The sequence below is a fragment of the Mustelus asterias genome, chromosome 25 (assembly GCF_964213995.1).
Source record: "Mustelus asterias chromosome 25, sMusAst1.hap1.1, whole genome shotgun sequence".
Taxonomy (NCBI): Eukaryota; Metazoa; Chordata; class Chondrichthyes; order Carcharhiniformes; family Triakidae; genus Mustelus; species Mustelus asterias.
The window spans coordinates 152120-172657 of NC_135825.1; the positions used below are offsets into that span (position 1 = coordinate 152120).

General features: G+C 43.6%; 1 protein-coding gene across 1 annotated transcript in view; it reads left to right on the forward strand.

Annotated features, from left to right (window-relative positions):
- Positions 1-20538, forward strand: part of strip1 (striatin interacting protein 1) — a gene marked incomplete at its 5' end in the record, with an annotated part of 173283 nt that overhangs the window by 145757 nt on the left and 6988 nt on the right. The window contains 2 exons of the mRNA XM_078241923.1: positions 14580-14684; positions 15424-15628. Of these exons, the coding sequence (XP_078098049.1) occupies positions 14580-14684; positions 15424-15628 (310 nt within the window). The remainder of the gene's footprint in view (positions 1-14579; positions 14685-15423; positions 15629-20538) is intronic.

The following is a 20538-nucleotide window of genomic DNA, read 5'->3' on the forward strand; positions in this document are numbered from 1 at the left end:
CCTGCAAACCTAGCAACGGTGCCTTCAGTTCCTTCCTCCAAATCATTAATGTATATTGTGAAAAATTGTGGTCCCAGCACTGACCCCTGAGGCACACCACGAGTCACTGGCTGCCATCCTGAAAAAGACCCCTTTACCCCCACTCTCTGCCTTCTGCCAGTCAGCCAATCCTCTATCCATGCCTGGATCTTACCCTTAACACCATAGGCTTTTGAACCTATTTAAAAGTCTCCTATGCGACACCTTGTCAAAGGCCTTCTGGAAATCTAAATAAATCACATCCACTGGTTCTCCTTGAACTAACTTCCTTGTTACCTCCTCAAAGAACTCTTAACAGATTTGTCAGACATGACCCCCCCTTGACGAAGCCGTGCTGACTCAGTCCTATTTTATCATGCACCACCAAGTACTCTGCGATCTCATCTTTAATAAGGGACTCTAAAATCTTGCCAATGACTGAAGGCAGGCTAACTGGCCTATAATTTTCCGTCTGCTGCCTCCTTCCCTTCTCAAACAGCGGTGTTACATTAGCCACTTTCCAGTCCTCTGGGACCCTCCCTGCCTCCGGTGATTCCTGAAAGATCATCACCAATACCTCCATAATTCCCTCAGTTATCTCTTTTAGAACCCTGGAGTGTAGTCCATCCGGTCGAGGTGATTTATCCACCTTTCAGTTTCCCCAGAACCTTTTCCTTAGTGATGGCCACTACACTCACCTGTGCCCCCTTATTTTCCTGGAGGTTTGGTATCCCACTGGTGTCTTCCACTATGAAGACTGATGCAAAGTAACTATTCAGTTCCTCTGCCATTTCTTTGTTTCCTATTATTACTTTTCCAGCCTCATTTTGCAGTGGTCCAATGTCTATTTATGCCTCCTTACCTTTTATACATTGAAAAAAAACTCTTCCGATCTTTTATAGTCCTAGCTATTTCATCTTTTCCCTCCTTACTTTTTTTTAGTTGTCCTCTGCTCGCTTTTAAAGGCTTCCCAATCCTCTGGCTTCCCACTAATCCTTGCCACTTTGTATGCTTTTTCTTTTGCTTTTATACTGCCCTTGACTTCCCTCGTCAACCATGGATGCCTCGTCCTCCCCTTAGCACGTTCTCTCTCCTTGGGATGAATTTCTGTTGTGCCTCCCAAAAACTCCTGCCATTGCTGTTCCACTGTCTTCCCTGCTAGGCTCCCTTTCCAATCAACTCTGGCCAGCTCCTCATTCATGTCTTTGTAGTTACCTTTATTTAATTGTAATGCCATTACATCTGATTCCAGCTTCTCCCCCTCAAACTGCAGAGTAAATTCTATTATATTGTGGTCACTGCTCCCTAAGGATTCCTTCACCTTAAGCTCCCTAATCAAGTCTGCCTCATTACACATCATGTGGAGATGCCGGCGTTGGACTGGGGTAAACACAGTAAGAAGTTTAACAACACCAGGTTAAAGTCCAACAGGTTTATTTGGTAGCAAAAGCCACACAAGCTTTCGGAGCTCCGAAAGCTTGTGTGGCTTTTGCTACCAAATAAACCTGTTGGACTTTAACCTGGTGTTGTTAAACTTCTTACTGTCATTACACATCACCAAATCCAGAGTTGCCTGTTCCCTAGTAGGCTCTGCCACAAACTGCTCCAAAAAAAACCATTTCTTAGACATTCCACAAATTCCTTTCCTTGGGATCCACTACCCCCACCTGATTTTCCCAGTCCATCTGCATGTTGAAGTCCCCCATGATTATGTAATATTGCCTTTTTTATATGCCTTTTCTATCTCCTGATTTATTTTCTTCCCCACATCTTGACTACTGCTAGGGGGCCTGTACATAACTTCCATCAGGGTCTTTTTACCTTTGCGATTCCTCAACTCTACCCACAGAGATTCTATGCTTTCTGATCCTATTGCTTCTTGCTATCAATTTAACTTCATTCCTTACTAACAATGCAACCCCACCCGCCTTTGCCCATCTGCCTGTCCTTTCGATAGGACACATATGCTTGAATATTTAGATCCCAGCCCTGATCCCCTTGCAGCCATGCCCACAACATCGTACCAGCCAATTTAAATGTGTGCAACAAGCTCATTTACCTTGTTCTGTATAATGCGTGCATTTAGGTACAATACCCTCAGTCCTGCATTGACCACCTCCCTTCTCATACTTGTCACCTTTTTTGCTCTGCCTGAGGTTAGATTCCTGCCACCTTCTATACTCTCTTCTATTACATGGTCTGGAAACTTTACTAACCTCTCCTGAGCCCTCGACTTCTTTAACCTGCACTTCTACCCTCTCCTTTAACTTTGATCTTCTAATTCTTCATACGACTGAACCCTCCCCCCCCACTATTTAGTTTAAAGCCCTATCTCCAGCCCTAGTTATACGATTCGCCAGGACTCTCGTCCCAGCACGATTCAGATGAAGATGTCCCATCGGAAAAGGTCCCCTCTTCCCCAGTACTGGTGCCAATGTCCCATGAATTCAAACCCATTCCTCATAGCTATAGTATAAACATGATCGAACAATCACTGTATGCTTACATGAATAGTGATTGGATAACTCCATTAAAGTAGCAAATCATGTTCATTTGTGATTGGTATATGCTAATAATTATATCTGTCGAAAATGTATAACAGTGATGAGCTCTAACTGACCTGGGAGTTGGTATATCAGCCTGACTGAGGTGCATTCTCCCCTGCATGTGCTTGAATAAAACAACTGTAAAGAATCTGAGTCCTGCCTGATTGTGGGGTCGGGAAAGGATAGATAGAGCTCCTGTGTCACGTTCTGGTTAATGGGGAACTGGAGAGGGATTGAGCTCTGGATTTTTCTACTGTAACAGCTGCCAATCTTTTCTCATAATCCCTCTTGGCTTCTCCAATGTGCTTTTTCACTTTCTTTCTGAATCTTCTGCATTCCAGTTAATAAAGCCTACAGTACTTAGGATTTATTAATGGTGATATGTAGTACAAGAGTAAAGACGTTTTGTTGAACTTGTATAAAATGCTAGCTAGACCTTACCAGGGATATTGTGTACAGTTCTGGGCACCACACTTCAGGAAGGAATTGAACACATTGGAGAGAATACAGAAGAGGTTTACAAGAATCATTCCAGGAATGAAAAGCATCAGTTATGAAGATACATTGAAGAGCTTGGGACTGTTCACCATTGACAGGAGAAGGCTAAATGGAAATTTGAGAGAGGTGTTCAAAATCATGAGGGAGCTGGACTAAGTAGATAGAGAGAAACTCTTAAATTTATCAAGAACAAGAGAGCATGGATTTAGTGATTTTAAAAAAGAAAAAACGTTTTCACAGCAAGTGGTTTGGGTCTGGAATTCACTGCCTGAAACTCTGATGGAGGCAGGTTCAGCCAAAACATTCAAGGGCATTCGATGATTATTTGAATAGTCATAGAGGTTTATAGCATGGAAACAGGCCCTTTGGCCCAACTTGTCCATGGCGCCCAGTTTTTACCACTAAGCTAGTCCCAATTGCCTGCATTTGGCCCATATCCCTTTATACCCATCTTACCCATGTAACTGTCCAAACGCTTTTTAAAAGACAAAATTGTACCCGCCTCTACCACTGCCTTTGGCAGCTTATTCCAGAAACAATACAATAGAAACACAAATGTGCTGGGTTATGTGGAAAAGGCATGAAAATGGCACTAAGTTATAATGCTCATTCGGAGAGCTGGTGCAGGAATTATGATCCGAATGCGCATCTCCTGCATCATACACATTTTGTGAAATCCATACAACTTATTGAAGTACGTCAGGACAATCAGGGGGGAGGGGGTCAGTTTAAACTGCCTTGACTTCCCCACTCTCTACCCATCTGGAAACGGAAAGATTTTTAAAATTCTGATTACTCCTTTATAAATAGAACATTACAGCGCAGTACAGGCCCTTCGGCCCTCGATGTTGCGCCGACCAGTGGAACCAATCTAAAGCCCCTCTAATCTACACTATTCCAATATCATCCATATGTTTATCCAATAACCATTTGAATGCTCTTAATGTTGACGAGTCCACTACTGCTGCAGGCAGGGCATTCCACGCCCTTACTACTCTCTGAGTAAAGAACCTACCTCTAACATCTGTCCTATATCTATCACCCCTCAATTTAAAGCTATGTCCCCTCGTGCTAGCCATCACCATCCGAGGAAAAAGGCTCTCACTGTCCACCCTATCTAATCCTCTGATCATCTTGTATGCCTCTATCAAGTCACCTCTTAACCTTCTTCTCTCTAATGAAAACAACCTCAAGCCCCTCAGCCTTTCCTCATACGATTTTCCCACCATACCAGGCAACATCCTGGTAAATCTCCTCTGCACCCTTTCCAACACTTCCACATCTTTCCTATAATACGGCGACCAGAACTGTACGCAATACTCCAAATGCAGCCGCACCAGAGTTCTGTACAGTTGCAGCATGACCTCCTGGCTCCGAAACTCAATCCTTCTACCAATAAAAGCTAACACACCGTACGCCTTCTTAACAACTCTATCAACCTGAGTGCCAACTTTCAGGGATCTAAGCACCTGGACACCCAGATCCATCTGTTCATCCACACTACCAAGTATCTTACCATTAGCCCAGTACTCTGTATTCCTGTTACTCCTTCCAAAGTGAATCACCTCACACTTTTCCGCATTAAACTCCATTTGCCACCTCTCAGCCCAGCTCTGCAGCTTATCTATGTCCCTCTGTAACCTGCCACTTCCCTCCGCACTGTCTACAACTCCACCAACTTTTGTGTCATCCGCAAATTTACTAATCCATCCTTCCACGCCCTCATCCAGGTCATTAATAAAAATGACAAACAGCAGTGGCCCCAAAACAGATCCTTTCGGTACACCACTAGTAACTGAACTCCAGGATGAATATTTCCCATCAACCGCCACCCTCTGTTTTCTCACAGCTAGCCAATTCCTGATCCAAACCACTAAATCACCCTCAATCCCATGTGTCCGTATTTTCTGCAAAAGCTTACCATGGGGAACCTTATCAAACGCTTTGCTGAAATCCATATACACCACATCAGCCGCTTTACCCTCATCCACCTCTTTGGTCAACTTTTCAAAGAACTCTAAGGTTTGTGAGGCACGACCTACCCTTCACAAAACCGTGCTGACTATCCCTAATCAAATTATTCCTTTCTAGGTGATTATAAATCCTATCTCTTATAATCCTTTCCAATACTTTGCCCACAACAGAAGTAAGGCTCACCGGTCTATAATTACCAGGGTTGTCCCTACTCCCCTTCTTGAACAAGGGGACAGCATTTGCTATCCTCCAGTCTTCTGGCACTGTTCCTCTAGACAATGACGACATAAAGATCAAAGCCAAAGGCTCTGCAATCTCCTCTCTAGCCTCCCAGAGAATCCTAGGATAAACCCCATCCAGCCCAGGGGACTTATCTATTTTTACCCTTTCCAGAATTGCTAACACCTCCTCCTTATGAACATCAATCCCATCCAGTCCAACAGCCTGCATCTCAGTACTCCCCTCGACAACACTGTCCCTCTCCAATATTAATACCGACAAAGAATATTCATTTAGTGCCTCTCCTATCTCTTCAGAAATGGTGGTGTATTTTCCCCAACCCTTAAATATGGAAATGTTTCACATCTGTATTAATAACAGCATGCAAACTCAAGGTACGGTGGAAATAAAAGTGTTGGCTTATTTTTCAATATTAGTAAATCTTCTCTTATTGAGGCTCAACAAGCCAATCCAGAATTAATTTCGATAGCTAGGAAGTTCTAGAATGTCATTATATTAAAAATGAAATAATTAATTAATTCATGCCTTCATCACAGATCTGCAGGTGAGGAATGAATGGTTGTTCACCAGGTAATGGTACCACCCAAATATTGTAAAGTGGCATTACAGATAACACATGAAACACAAAGAGCCCTTCGGAATCAGCTTCCTAGGTCTCATCCCATGCTATTGTTTTGTGTGCTTTGTTTGGGAATGAGAAGTTAGATGAGCACAAAGGCCTTCCTCATCTGAGCATTATTTTAGAAAGATAGAAACATAGAAAAACTACAGCACAAAACAGGCCCTTCGGCCCCACAAGTTGTGCCGAACATATCCCTACCTTTTAGGCCTACCTATAACCCTCCCTCCTATTAAGTCCCATGTAGGGCGGCACGGTAGCACAGTGGTTAGCACTGCTGCTTCACAGCTCCAGGTTCCCGGGTTCGATTCCCGGCTCGGGTCACTGTCTGTGTGGAGTTTGCACATTCTCCTCGTGTCTGCGTGGGTTTCCTCCGGGTGCTCCGGTTTCCTCCCACAGTCCAAAGATGTGCGGGTTAGGTTGATTGGCCAGGTTAAAAAAATTGCCCCTTAGAGTCCTGGGATGCGTGGATTAGCGGGTAAAATATGTGGGGGTAGGGCCTGGGTGGGGTTGTGGTCGGTGCAGACTCGATGGGCCGAATGGCCTCCTTCTGCACTGTAGGGTTTCTATGATTTCTATGTATTCATCCAGGAGTCTCTTAAAAGACCCTATTGAGTTTGCCTCCACCACCACTGACGGCAGCCGATTCCACTCGCCCACCACCCTCTGTGTGGAAAAACTTCCCCTTAACATTTCTCCTGTACCTACCCCCCAGCACCTGAAACCTGTGTCTTCTCGTAGCAGCCATTTCCACCCTGGGAAAAAGCCTCTGAGAGTCCACCCGATCTATGCCTCTCAACATCTTATATACCTCTATTACGTCTCCTCTCATCCTACGTCTCTCCAAGGAGAAAAGACCGAGCTCCCTCAGCCTATCCTCATCAGGCATGCCACTCAATCCAGGCAACATCCTTGTAAATCTCCTCTGCACCCTTTCAATCTTTTCCACATCCTTCCTGTAATGAGGAGACCAGAACTGAGCACAGTACTCCAAGTGGGGTCTGACGAGGGTCTTATATAGCTGCATCATTATCCCCGGACTCCTGAACTCAATCCCTCGATTGAAAAAGGCCAGCACACCATACGCCTTCTTAACCACCTCCTCCACCTGCAGGGCCGATTTTAGAGTCCTATGGACCCAGATCCCAAGGTCCTTCTGATCCTCGACAGTACTAAGAGTCTTTCCTTTTATATTGTACTCCTTCATCCCATTTGACCTGCCAAAATGGACCACTACACATTGATATGGGTTGAAGTCCATCTGCCACTTCTCCACCCAGTCTTGCATCCTATCTATGTCCCTCTGTAACTTCTGACATCCCTCCAGACTATCCACAACCCCACCAACCTTCGTGTCATCGGCAAACTTACCAACCCATCCCTCCACTTCCTCATCCAGGTCATTTATGAAAATGACAAACAGCAAGGGCCCCAGAACAGATCCCTGGGGCACACCACTGGTGATCGACCTCCATTTAGAAAAAGACCCATCTGTACCCACTCTCTGCCTCCTTTGGGCAAGCCAGTTCTGGATCCACAGGGCAGCAGCCCCTTGGATCCCATGCCCTCTCACTTTTTCTAGAAGCCTTGCATGGGGGACCTTATCGAACGCCTTGCTAAAATCCATATTGACCACATCTACCGCTTTCCCTTCGTCAATGTGTTTAGTCACATTTTCGAAGAACTCCACCACGCTCGAAAGGCACGATCTGCCTTTGACAAAGCCATGTTGAGTATTCTTGAGCATACTAAACCTCTAAATGCTCATAAATCTTGTCCCTCAGGATCTTCTCCATCAGCTTACCAACCACTGAGATTAGACTCACCGGTCGGTAATTTCCTGGGCTATCCCTATTCTGCTTCTTGAAATAGGAACCACATCCGCAATCCTCTGGCACCTCTCCCGTCTCCATCGATGACACAAAGATCATCGCCAGAGGCGCTGCAATCTCTTCCCTCGCCTCCCACAGGAATCTGCGGCACATCCCATCCGGACCCGGCGACTTATCTATCTTGATGCCATTCAAAGATTCCAGCACAACCTCTTTCTTAAAGTCTCAATCTTTTCAGTCCACCGCACGCCCGCAGTACATCCACCCAGGTCCTTCTCCTCTGTGAAAACCGAGGCAAAATACTCATTAAGCACCTCTGCCATTTCTACTGGTTCCGTACAGACTTTCCCGCCTTCACCTTTTATAGGCCCTATTCCTTCACGTCTCATCCTTTTACTCTTCACATATTTATAGAACGCCTTAGGGTTTTCCTTAATCCTACCTGCCAAGGCCTTCTCGTGACCCCTTCTGGCTCTCCTAATTTCCTCCTTTAGTCCCTTCCTACAAGCCGTATACTCATCTAGATCCCTATCTTCGCCAAGCTCTCAGAACTTTTTGTATGCTTTCCTTTACTTCTCGACGAGGTCCCGCACAGCTTTCGTGCACCACGGCTCCTTTAACCTACCAACTCCTCCCTGTCTGCTCAGAACGTTGTCCTGTAGAACTCTAGACAGACATTCCTTGAAAAACTGCCACCTCTCTTCAGTAGATTTCCCCGAGAATACCTCCTTCCAATTTACTCCTCTAATTTGCTGCCTTATGTCTTCATATTTCCCCTTACTCCATATAAACGCTTTCCTAGCTTGTCTGATCCTATCTCTCCAATGCAAGCATAAAGGAGTTAGAGTTATGATCGCTATCCCCAAGATGCTCTCCCACTGAGAGATCTGACACCTGTCCAGGTTCATTGGTCAGTATGAGATCAAGTTCAGCCTCTCCTCTTGTAGGCTTGTCCACATGCTGTGTTAGGAAACCCTCCTGAACACACCTAACGAACTCCTCCCCATCCAATCCCCTTGCCCTCGGGATATTCCAATCTATGTTTGGGAAATTAAAGTCTCCCATCACAACAACTCTGCTATTGGTGCATCTCTCCAGGATCTGTTTCCACATCTGCTCCTCCACCTCCCTGTTACTATTGGGCGGCCTATAGAAAACTCCCAGCAAAGTGATCGACCCCTTCCCACTCCGAACTTCCACCCACAGAGACTCTGGACAATCCCTCCACAGCATACACCACCTCTACAGCTGTGACACTATCCCTGATCAGCAGTAATTGTAAAGGTAGCTGCAGTTGCTTACTGTCCATTATGAAGCCTTGTGGAAGATAGTCTGGTAGGTTGCTGTATTAAAGAATTATACATAGAACAGTACAGCACAGAACAGGCCCTTCGGCCCACGATGTTGTGCCGAGCTTTATCTGAAACCAAGATCAAGCTATCCCACTCCCTATCATCCTGGTGTGCTCCATGTGCCTATCCAATAAACGCTTAAATGTTCCTAAAGTGTCTGACTCCACTATCACTGCAGGCAGTCCATTCCACACCCCAACCACTCTCTGCGTAAAGAACCTACCTCTGATATCCTTCCTATATCTCCCACCATGAACCCTATAGTTATGCCCCCTTGTAATAGCTCCTTCCACCCGAGGAAATAGTCTTTGAACGTTCACTCTATCTATCCCCTTCATCATTTTATAAACCTCTATTAAGTCTCCCCTCAGCCTCCTCCGCTCCAGAGAGAACAGCCCTAGCTCCCTCAACCTTTCCTCATAAGACCTACCCTCCAAACCAGGCAGCATCCTGGTAAATCTCCTCTGCACTCTTTCCAGCGCTTCCACATCCTTCTTGTAGTGAGGTGACCAGAACTGCACACAATATTCCAAATGTGGTCTCACCAAGGTCCTGTACAGTTGCAGCATAACCCCACGGCTCTTAAACTCCAACCCCCTGTTAATAAAAGCTAACACACTATAGGCCTTCTTCACAGCTCTATCCACTTGAGTGGCAACCTTTAGAGATCTGTGGATATGGACCCCAAGATCTCTCTGTTCCTCCACAGTCTTCAGAACCCTACCTTTGACCCTGTAATCCGCATTTAAATTAGTCCTACCAAAATGAATCACCTCACATTTATCAGGGTTAAACTCCATTTGCCATTTTTCAGCCCAGCTTTGCATCCTATCTATGTCTCTTTGCAGCCTACAACAGCCCTCCACCTCACCCACTACTACTCCACCAATCTTGGTGTCATCAGCAAATTTACTGATCCACCCTTCAGCCCCTCCTCTAAGTCATTAATAAAAATCACAAAGAGCAGAGGACCAAGCACTGATCCCTGTGGCACTCTGCTAGCAACCTGCCTCCAGTCCGAAAATTTTCCATCCACCACCACCCTCTGTCTTCGATCAGATAGCCAGTTACCTATGCAATCGGCCAACTTTCCCTCTATCCCACACCTCCTTACTTGCATCATAAGCCGACCATGGGGGACCTTATCAAATGCCTTACTAAAATCCATGTATATGACATCAACTGCCCTACCTTCATCAACACACTTAGTTACCTCCTCAAAGAATTCCATCAAATTTGTGAGGCACGACTTGCCCTTCACGAATCCGTGCTGACTATCCCGGATTAATCCACATCTTTCTAAATGGTCGTAAATCCCATCCCTAAGGACCTTTTCCATCAATTTACCAACCACCGAAGTAAGACTAACCGGTCTATAATTACCAGGGTCATTTCTATTCCCTTTCTTAAACAGAGGAACAACATTCGCCACTCTCCAGTCCTCTGGCACCATCCCCGTGGACAGTGAGGACCCAAAGATCAAAGCCAAAGGCTCTGAAATCTCATCCCTTGCCTCCCAAAGAATCCTAGGATACATTTCATCAGGCCCAGGGGACTTATCGACCTTCAGTTTATTCAAAACTGCCAGGACATCCTCCCTCCGAACATCTATTTCCTCCAGCCTATTAGCCTGTAACACCTTCTCTTCCTCAAAAACATGGCCCCTCTCCTTGGTGAACACTGAAGAAAAGTATTCATTCATCACCTCGCCTATCTCTACTGACTCCATACACAAGTTCCCACTACTGTCCTTGACCGGCCCTAACCTCACCCTGGTATTCTTTTATTCCTCACATAAGAGTAAAAAGCCTTGGGGTTTTCCTTAATTTGACCCACCAAGGACTTCTCATGTCCCCTCCTAGCTCTCCTAAGCCCCTTTTTCAGCTCATTCCTTGCTAACTTGTAACCCTCAATCGAGCCATCTGAACCTTGTTTCCTCATCCCTACATAAGCTTCCCTCTTCCTTTTCACAAGACATTCCACCTCTTTCGTGAACCATGGTTCCCTCACTCGGCCATTTCCTCCCTGCCTGACAGGGACATACCTATCAAGGACACCCAGTATTTGTTCCTTGAAAAAGTTCCATTTTTCATTAGTGCCTTTCCCTGACAGTTTCTGTTCCCAACTTATGCCCCCTAATTCTTGCCTAATCGCATCATAATTACCTCTCCCCCAATTCTAAACCTTGCACTGCCGTACGGCCCTATCCCTCTCCATTGCAATAACAAAAGACACCGAATTGTGGTCACTATCTCCAAAGTGCTCTCCCACAACCAAATCTAACACTTGGCCCAGTTCATTTCCCAGTACCAAATCCAATGTGGCCTCACCTCTTGTCGGCCTATCCACATGTTGTGTCAGGAAACCCTCCTGCACATACTGCACAAAAGCTGCCCCTTTCGGACTATTTGACCTACAAAGGTTCCAATCAATATTTGGAAAGTTAAAGTCCCCCATGACAACTACCCTGTGACCCCCACACATATCCATAATCTGCTTAGCAATTTCTTCCTCCACATCTCTATTACTATTTGGGGGCCTATAGTAAACTCCTAACAATGTGACCGCTCCTTTCCTATTTCTAACCTCAGCCCATATTACCTCAGTGTGCAGATCCCCCTCGAAGTGCCTTTCCGCAGCCGTTATGCTCATTAAATTGAATCCATAGTACAGTAGAGTCCACACACAAATTACACCAGTCTACTGGAGTTATTGGCCAAGATTAGTTAGGGCTAAAATTGTCATTTGAGTCTTAGGTTGGTTGAGTGATGAAATTTATGTATCTTAAAAATTGTAACAAAAACATTGTAACACGTTCAAATCTGAGAAAATTCAATTTTGGAATTTGGGATAGTTCTGATAAAATTGTAATTAGTTCAGTGGTAATTAAAAAATTGATGGTTCCTTGAGATATTTATAGCAGTGGTTTACATAGCATTGCCATACTGAGGTAAATTGATCAAGATTTGGTCCTGCAAAACTCAAATTTATTCGTTCAAATTGCTCCTGTTGACATTGCTGTAACCATCAGCCCTTCACCCAGTTTTGCACAGCTCAAAAGTGCCCTTTGCAGATACAACACATTTTGAAGTGTCTGATCTTTAATGTTAATTGTTTTTCTGCATTTCAAGCAGATACAGCAGCATCTTTTATCATTAGGGTTGTTGAGATAAAGCAGGGGACGACAGACCAGTGAGTCTCACGTCAGTGGTAGGGAAACTATTAGGGAAACTTCTGAAGGAGAGTGTCTATCTCCACTTGGGAGAGGCAAAGCTTGATCAGAGATAGTCAGCCTGGCATCGTCAGAGGGAGGTCATGCCTAACAAATTTGATTACATTTTTTGAGGAGGTGACCAGGTGTGTAGATGAAAGTGGTGCAGTTGATGTAGTTTATATGGATTTCAACAAAGCCTTTGACAAGGTCCCACATGGGAGACTTGTAAAGAAGGTAAATTCACATGGGATACAGAGTAATTTGATAAAGTGGATTCAAAATTGGCTCAGTTGTAGGGGACAGAGGGTAATGACGGAAGGCTGCTTTAGTGACTGGAAGAAGTTTAACAACACCAGGTTAAAGTCCAAAGCCAGTGTCCAGTGGCGTACCACTGGATCTGTGTTGGGTTCCCTATTATTCGTCATTTATATAAATGACATTGATGACTATGTGGGGGGTAGGATTAGTAAGTTTATAGATGACACAAAGATTGGACGGGTGGTTAACGGTGAGGCGGAGTGTCTTGAGCTACAAGAAGATATAGACGGAATGGTCAAATGAGCGGATAAGTGACAGATGGAATTTAACCCTGAAAAGTGTGAGGTGATACACTTTGGAAGGAGTAATTTGACAAAGTATTCAATGAATGGTAGGACACCAGGAAGATCTGTGGAATAAAAGGACCTTGATGTGTTTGTCCACAGATCTCTGAAAGCGGAAGGGCATGTTAGTAGGGTGGTGAAAAAGGCATATGGGACACTTGTCTTTATCAATCGAGGCATAGATTACAAAAGCAGGGAAGTCATGTTGGAATTGTATAGAACTTTGGTGAGGCCACAGCTAGAGTACCGTGTGCAGTTCTGGTCGCCACATTATCGGAAGAATGTGATTACACTGGAGGGGGTACAGAGGAGGTTCACCTGGATGCTGCCAGGGATGGAACATTTAAGGTTTGAAGAGAGATTGGATAGACATAGGTTGTTTTTGTTGGAGCAGAGAAGACTGAGGGGCGACCTGTTTGAGGTGTACAAGATGATGAGAGGCATGGACAGAGTGGATAAGGAGCAGCTGTTCCCCTGAGTTGAAGAGTCAGTCACAAGGGGACATAGGTTCAAGGTGAGGGGCAGAATTTTATGGGGGAGATTTGATTTGATTTATTATTGTCACAGGTATTAACATACAGCGAAAAGTATTGTTTCTTGCGTACTACACAGACAAAGCATACCATTCGTAGAGAAGGAAAAGAGAGAGTGCAGAATGTAGTGTTACAGTCATAGCTAGGGTGTAGAGAAAGATCAACTTAATGCAAGATAAGTCCATTCAAAAGTCTGACAGCAGCCAGGAAAAAGCTGTTCTTGAGTCGGTTGGTACGTGATCTCAGACTTTGGTATCTTTTTCCCGAAGGAAGAAGGTGGAAGAGAGAATGTCCGGGGTGCGTGGGGTCCTTAATTATGCTGGCTGCTTTGCCGAGGCAGTGGGAAGTGTAGACAGAGTCAATGGATGGGAGGCTGGTTCATGTGATGGATTGGGCTACATTCATGACCTTTTGTAGTTCCTTGCGGTCTTGGGCAGAGCAGGAGCCATACCAAGCTGTGATACAACCAGAAAGAATGCTTTCTATGGTGTATTTGTAAAAGTTGGTGAGAGTCGTAGCTGACATGCCAATCATCCTTAGTCTTCTGAGAAAGTAGAGGCGTTGATGGGCTTTCTTAACTATATTGTCGGCATGGGGGGACCAGGATAGGTTGTTGATGATCTGGACACCTAAAAACCTGAAGCTCTTGACCCTTCTACTTCGCCCCCATTGATGTAGACAGGGGCATGTTCTCCTTTACGCTTCCTGAAATCGATGATATGAGGAAAAACATTTTTACCGAGAGGGTGGTGATGGTCTGGAATGTGCTGCCTGGGGAGTGGTAGAGGCGGGTTGCCTCACATCCTTTAAAAAGTATCTGGATGAGCAGTTGGCACATCAAACATTCAGGGCAATGGGCCAAGTGCTGCAAGAAGGGATTAGATGGGAGTTCAGGTGTTTCTAATATGGCGGTGCAGACTCGATGGGCCAAAGGACCTCTTCTGCGCTGTATGATTCTATTATCAGAGATTATCATTTACCACTATTGGGGCATTGGTATAATTGTATAAATAAAAGACTATCTTGAGAAATGTATCTTATAGAACCAAAGTTGTTAAAAATGTTTATCTCTAACTGTTGACTATTTGACATTTTTTGATTTCTTTGGCTGAGTGTTCTCAATATTGATTCAATTGTTTTGTTGCATCTAGGAAGCAGGTGATAACAACCAGTTCTGCTGGAGGAATCTCTTTTCATGTATAAACCTCCTTCGAATCCTCAATAAACTGACCAAATGGAAACACTCGAGGACAATGGTGCGTTTGTGGATGTCAGCTGTACATTTAGATACATTTCATAATTATTTCTGATTATAAAAGCAATGGCCTCCTTTTATAAAAAAAGGAAAATTCAATAACTGTAGTGATGGAAAGAACAGCACTTTAAACGCTTGAAATACAATTCTGATATGAATTAGCAGTTCCCTCATCGTAGATGCTGATGAATTTGCTGCACAGTCTGATTCTTCCATGTTATCTTGTTGTAACATTTTAATGGCTCCATTTCAGTGTCAAAACGAAGGTTGAAACTCTAGATGTAAAAGGAAAACGACTGCCCTGGGAGACTGAAATTCTTTTTGCCTGCTTACAGTCCATTTGTTAAAAGTTCTCTCGATGAACCTCTATATTCTATAATGCTACATTGAGTATTTTGTATCACAAAATACCAAATGTGATCCTTATTATGAAAATTGGCAAGGACAGAGGAAATCATGTCACTGGTTTTTCAACAGTTTCTAAATATAAGGATCCAACTTGACCCATTTAATTTATTATAACACTAACTGTCACCTGGATACCCCTAAAATGTAAAATTATTTTTAGAAATCGATGGTACCTGCACATTTTGGAATTTTAAGTGCTTACTAAATTGTGATTTGAGAAATTGGGTCATGTTATGTGTAAAATATTACTATGTAAGGAGGAGCATTTAAAAAGTGAACACATTGCCATTCATTGCCTTCAGTGAGTTTCAGCTTATGTCTTCATTATATAGATGCTGGTAGTATTTAAATCAGCTCCAATTCTGAAACGAGCACTCAAGGTGAAACAAGCCATGATGCAATTGTATGTTCTGAAGTTGCTGAAGGTGCAGACCAAGTATCTGGGTCGCCAATGGCGAAAGAGCAACATGAAGACAATGTCTGCAATCTACCAAAAGGTGCGCCACCGATTGAATGACGATTGGGCTTATGGGAATGGTATGTGCCTAATATTTAAGAATTCAAAATGTTCTTATTAATTCTTTCCCTGCAGAAATCAAAAGACTGATGTTTTGATTAATTATTATCCCATTAGCTCATGTCATCTTTGCCCCATAGATCACCTCCATACTGGAAAGACAATATTAAACTGTTGGGAAAGTTTTAAAACAAAGGATTCTTTAAAGTGATTGAGAAGAAAGAAACTTAAAATGATACAGTGCTGCATCTCCCAAAGTACTTCACATGCAATGAGTTACTCTGAATTGCGGTCACTTGTTATGCAAGTAAATGCAGTAGCCAATGTATATACTTGCGATCTCACAAATAACAGATGGATCTGTTTTAGGGATATTAGTTAAGCGATAAATATTGGCTGTGGCATTAAGACTTCCCTGTGCTTTGGTGGGGGCGGGGGGGGGGGGAGAACAGGAAATCCATAGTGTACCTGAACTACAGAACACAGCTAAGTTCTGTTTTACACCATATGTAAAAATGACCCTTCTTCAGTGAAGTACTTCATCATAACTGCCCATCATAATTATTTGTCGCATCTTTAATTTATGCATTTCACTCAATTATTCATTTTGGGGAAAATGGCCATCACTAACCAGGATGACATTATTGCCCAGCCTCCATTTTTTTCTTGAGAAGATATTGAAAAATCGCCATTTAAACTGCTGCAGTCCATTTGGTGAAGTGTACTTTCACATGGACTGGAGTAAAGGTGCGCAAAGGGAGGGATAGGGGCAGATGATGACTCCAGCCCAGGTACGCTTAAATGTGTAATCCATGTGGTGACCTAGTGCATTATCAATGTTGTTTTCTTTAAGATGGAACTTTAAATTTGGGCACATGTTCAAGTGGAATTTGCTTTTAGAAATGTGAGCTGAATGGGAAATCATTGGAATTTGTATTTTGAAACATTGAGGTCAAACAGCTGCCTTCATATTGAAAGCTATATTATTGACAAAGCAAGAAACTTCTACCTTCTGAAATCTGTTTTAAACAATAATTTTAAATCTTTGTTTGCCTTGTCTTTAATCATTCTGTGGATTGGCCACACTATGAACAATCTTTCTCCATTGATTTCTGGTCTCTGCTGCCATCGCTGCCTGTCCCTCAAAGAGGCCACTTTATGTTCTGATATCCATTCATGCCATCTTGGGTCTTCCCCATGTATGTTTTCCAAGTGTTTTGCCTTACATTACCTCTTTTACCAAACACTCCACTCCTGTTCACATCACATGTCCAAAATATATGAGCTTCCTTGATATCAGTGCCTCAAACAAGTTCCCACTCAGTTGCTTACTTGGCCGTCTATGGTGCACATTATATCCGCCTGAGTCCTTTCATTTCAAATGCTCTTATTAGAACCTCAGCACTCTTCTTGATGGTGCAGCATTTCTGCCAGGACATTAAATAAAGATGGTGAGAGAACCAGTGGGGTAGTGGTAAATTTTGAGGTGCACGAGCTCTAAGAAAATGTGGTGGCAAGCGAAAAGTCTTAGTGCCGGGAGGCAATAAGCATTTTATTTTGAATCATATGGAATTTTGGATCGTGTGTCTTCAGCAAGCTAGAATTTCATTATGCAACAGTTTAATTATTTAATTGAAGCCTATTTGAAAACTTTACTTCTTATGGAGGATGGTTTATAGAGGGACCACTGGTTGATTAATATTAACAACCTAGACCTGGGTGTATAAGTGTTCATTCACCTGATGAAGGAGCAGTGCTGCTAAAGCTCATGATACCAAATAAACCTGTTGGACTTTAACCTGGTGTTGTGAGACTTCTTACTGTGCCCACTCCAGTCCAACACTGGCATCTCCACATCATGGGTGTATAAGGCACAATTTCAAAACTTGAAGATGGTACAAGACTTGGAAGCATTGTGAACTGTGAGGAGGATAGTATAGTGTATCCATAGAGTTCAATGTATACAGATAGGCTGGTGGAATGGGCTGATACGGAGCAGATGGAATTTAATATGGGGAAGTGTGAATTGATACATTTTGTTTAGAAGAACAAGCAGCAGTGACAAAATAAAGGATATGATTGTTGTGGGGCAGCTGGTGGAAATGCTGAGCTGTCCCAAACCCCAAAAGGGAGACTTGAAATAGCTGCCCAAACTTTTATTTGCAATTTGTATACTATGTTCTGAAATTGGAAATTATGCTCCTGACTACTTGTGATTATTTTATGGTAAAGTAAGCGTTTATTAAGAACTAAAGAAAAAAGCAAAATAGCATAGAATTACATTAAAGCACAAAAAGAAGCTTCACACTGTAAAAGTATTTTCAAACCACCCCAAAAGATCTTAACCGCCCTCAGAGCCAGCCTTCCCCCTTTTCTGTTCAGCAATTATTTATAGATTTAATATCTATAGAATCTTGGGGTTTTCTTTAACCACAATGTGCCTTTGCTTTTCTTGGGTGTCCTCTGAGGTTGGAAACAACTGGTTCTTCAGGTCTGGCTTTGTTCACATTGCTTACTGGGAGTTATAGAATCATGACAGTGCAAAAGGAGGCCATTTGGCCCATCAAGCCTGCACCGACGACAATCACACCCAGATCCCATCCCCACATATTTACTCTCCTAATCCCCTTGACACTAAGTGGTAATTTACCATAGCCCTGCACATCTTTGGACTGTGGGAGGAAACCAGAGCACCCAGAGGAAACCCACACAGACATGGGGAGAATGTGCAAACCCCACACAGACAGTCAGCCGAGGCTGGAATTGAACCTGGGTCCCTGGCACTGTGAGGCAGCAGCGCTAACCACCGTGCCACCCGACCAGCTATCCCTGTTGACTGCTATGAGATCCAAACCGCTACCTCCTCGTGTAGATTTCAGTATCTCCTTCTATATGTACTTTCCCTTTGTTCTCTTCATTGTCTTACTCAGTCTCTTTAGAAATGTTCTCTCCCAGAATTAATTAATTCAGTTATTTACTTTGGCTCTGAGGGTGAGTTTACTTTTCTTTTAAATCCTAAATTTACATGTGTACAGCGTTTCATCGTCTGTATATACTCTTCTTTGATCCAAAATAACCCATTCAAATCAACTCCTGTTATTGCCTTATGCAAACATCTGTTTGAAGCCCCTCTAGGTTCATTCCCATATCAACCACTTCTTATTGTTACTTTAGATTCTCACAGTCACCCTGCCTCTTACTCCAATTACCATACTCACAAATCCCAAGCCGTTTTCTTGGCACAATTGTAAAGGGAATGCAGGAGCAGTGGGTCCTGGGTGTATATTTCTATAAATCATTGAAGGTGGATGGAAGGTTGAGAAAGCAATTAATAAATTATACTGTTTCCTGGCTTTTTAGAAATAGGGGCACAGAGTACAAAAGCAAGCAAGTTATGAACCTTCATAGAACTCTGGTGCAGCTTCAACAGGAAGGATGTGAAAGCTTTAGAAAATAGGCAGAAAAGATATACAAGAATGATTGCGAGAATGAGACTTCAGTTATGAGGCCAGATTAGAGTCATAGAGTCATATCCTTCGACCCAACATGCCTATGCCAACCATCAAAAACCAATCTATATGAATCCCATTTCATAGAATCCTACAGTGCAGAAAGAGGCCATTCGGCCCATCGAGTCTGCACCAACCACAATCCCACCCAGGCCCTATCCCCATATCCCTACATATTTACCCACTAATCCCTCTAATCTATGCATCCCGGGACACTAAGGGGCAATTTAGAATAGCCAATCAACCTAGCCCACACATCTTTGGACTGTGGGAGGGAACCGGAGCAGCCGGACGAAACCCACGCAGACACGGGGAGAATGTGCAAACTCCACACAGACAGTGACCCGAGCCGGGATTCAAACCCAGGTCCCTGGAGCTGTAAAGCAGCAGTGCTAACTACTGTGCCGCCCTTGGCCGGATTTACCAGCACTTAGTCTATAGCCTGCTGTGCCTTGAAGATTTATGTGCTTATTCAGATGCTTCTTAAATGTTGTGAGAGTTCTTGCCTCTAACACCCTCTCAGGCAACGTGTTCCATATTTCCACCACCCTCTGGTTAAGAAAGTTTTCCTCGGACCCCTTCTAAACCACTTACTCACCTTAAACCCATGCCCTCTGGTCTTGGACACCTCAGTAAGACTTTTAACAACACCAGGTTAAAGTCCAACAGGTTTATTTGGTAGCAAATACCATTAGCTTTCGGAGCGCTGCTCCTTCGTCAGATGGAGTGGAAAACATTTGGACACCTCTGCCATCGGGAACAGATTCTTACAATCTATCCTATCTATGCCTCTCATAATTTTGTATACCTCTGTCAGATCCATCCTCAGCCTTCTCTGCTCCAGGGAAAACAAACCCAGCCTATCGAGTCTCTTCTCATAGCTGAAACTTTCCATCCAAGGCTACATCCTGGTGAATCTTCTCTGCACCCTTTCCAGTGCAATTACGATCTTCCAATAGACCAGAATTGTACACAATATTCCAATTGTGGCCTAACCCATGTTTTATAAAGTTGTACCAAGACCTCCCTGCTTCTATATTCTATGCCCCAGCTAATGAGGGCAAGCATTCCGTATGCTGCCTTCATCACCCTATCTCCCTGTGCTGCCACCTTCAGAGTTTTATGGACTTGTACATCAAGGTTCCTTTGTTCCTCAATATTCCCTCGATACCCATCATTCATTGTGTACATCTTGCCCTTATTAGACCTCCGAAATGCATCACCTCACACTTATTAGGATTAAATTCCATCTGCCATTGCTCTGCCCAACTCACCAGCTGATCACTATCAGTCTGTAACCTAAGGTAATCTTCCTCACTATCAATAATGCCACCAATTTTCGTGTCATCTGCAAATTTATTAATTATATCTTCTACATTCACATTCACGTTGCATATGTAAATAACAAACAGCAAGGGTCC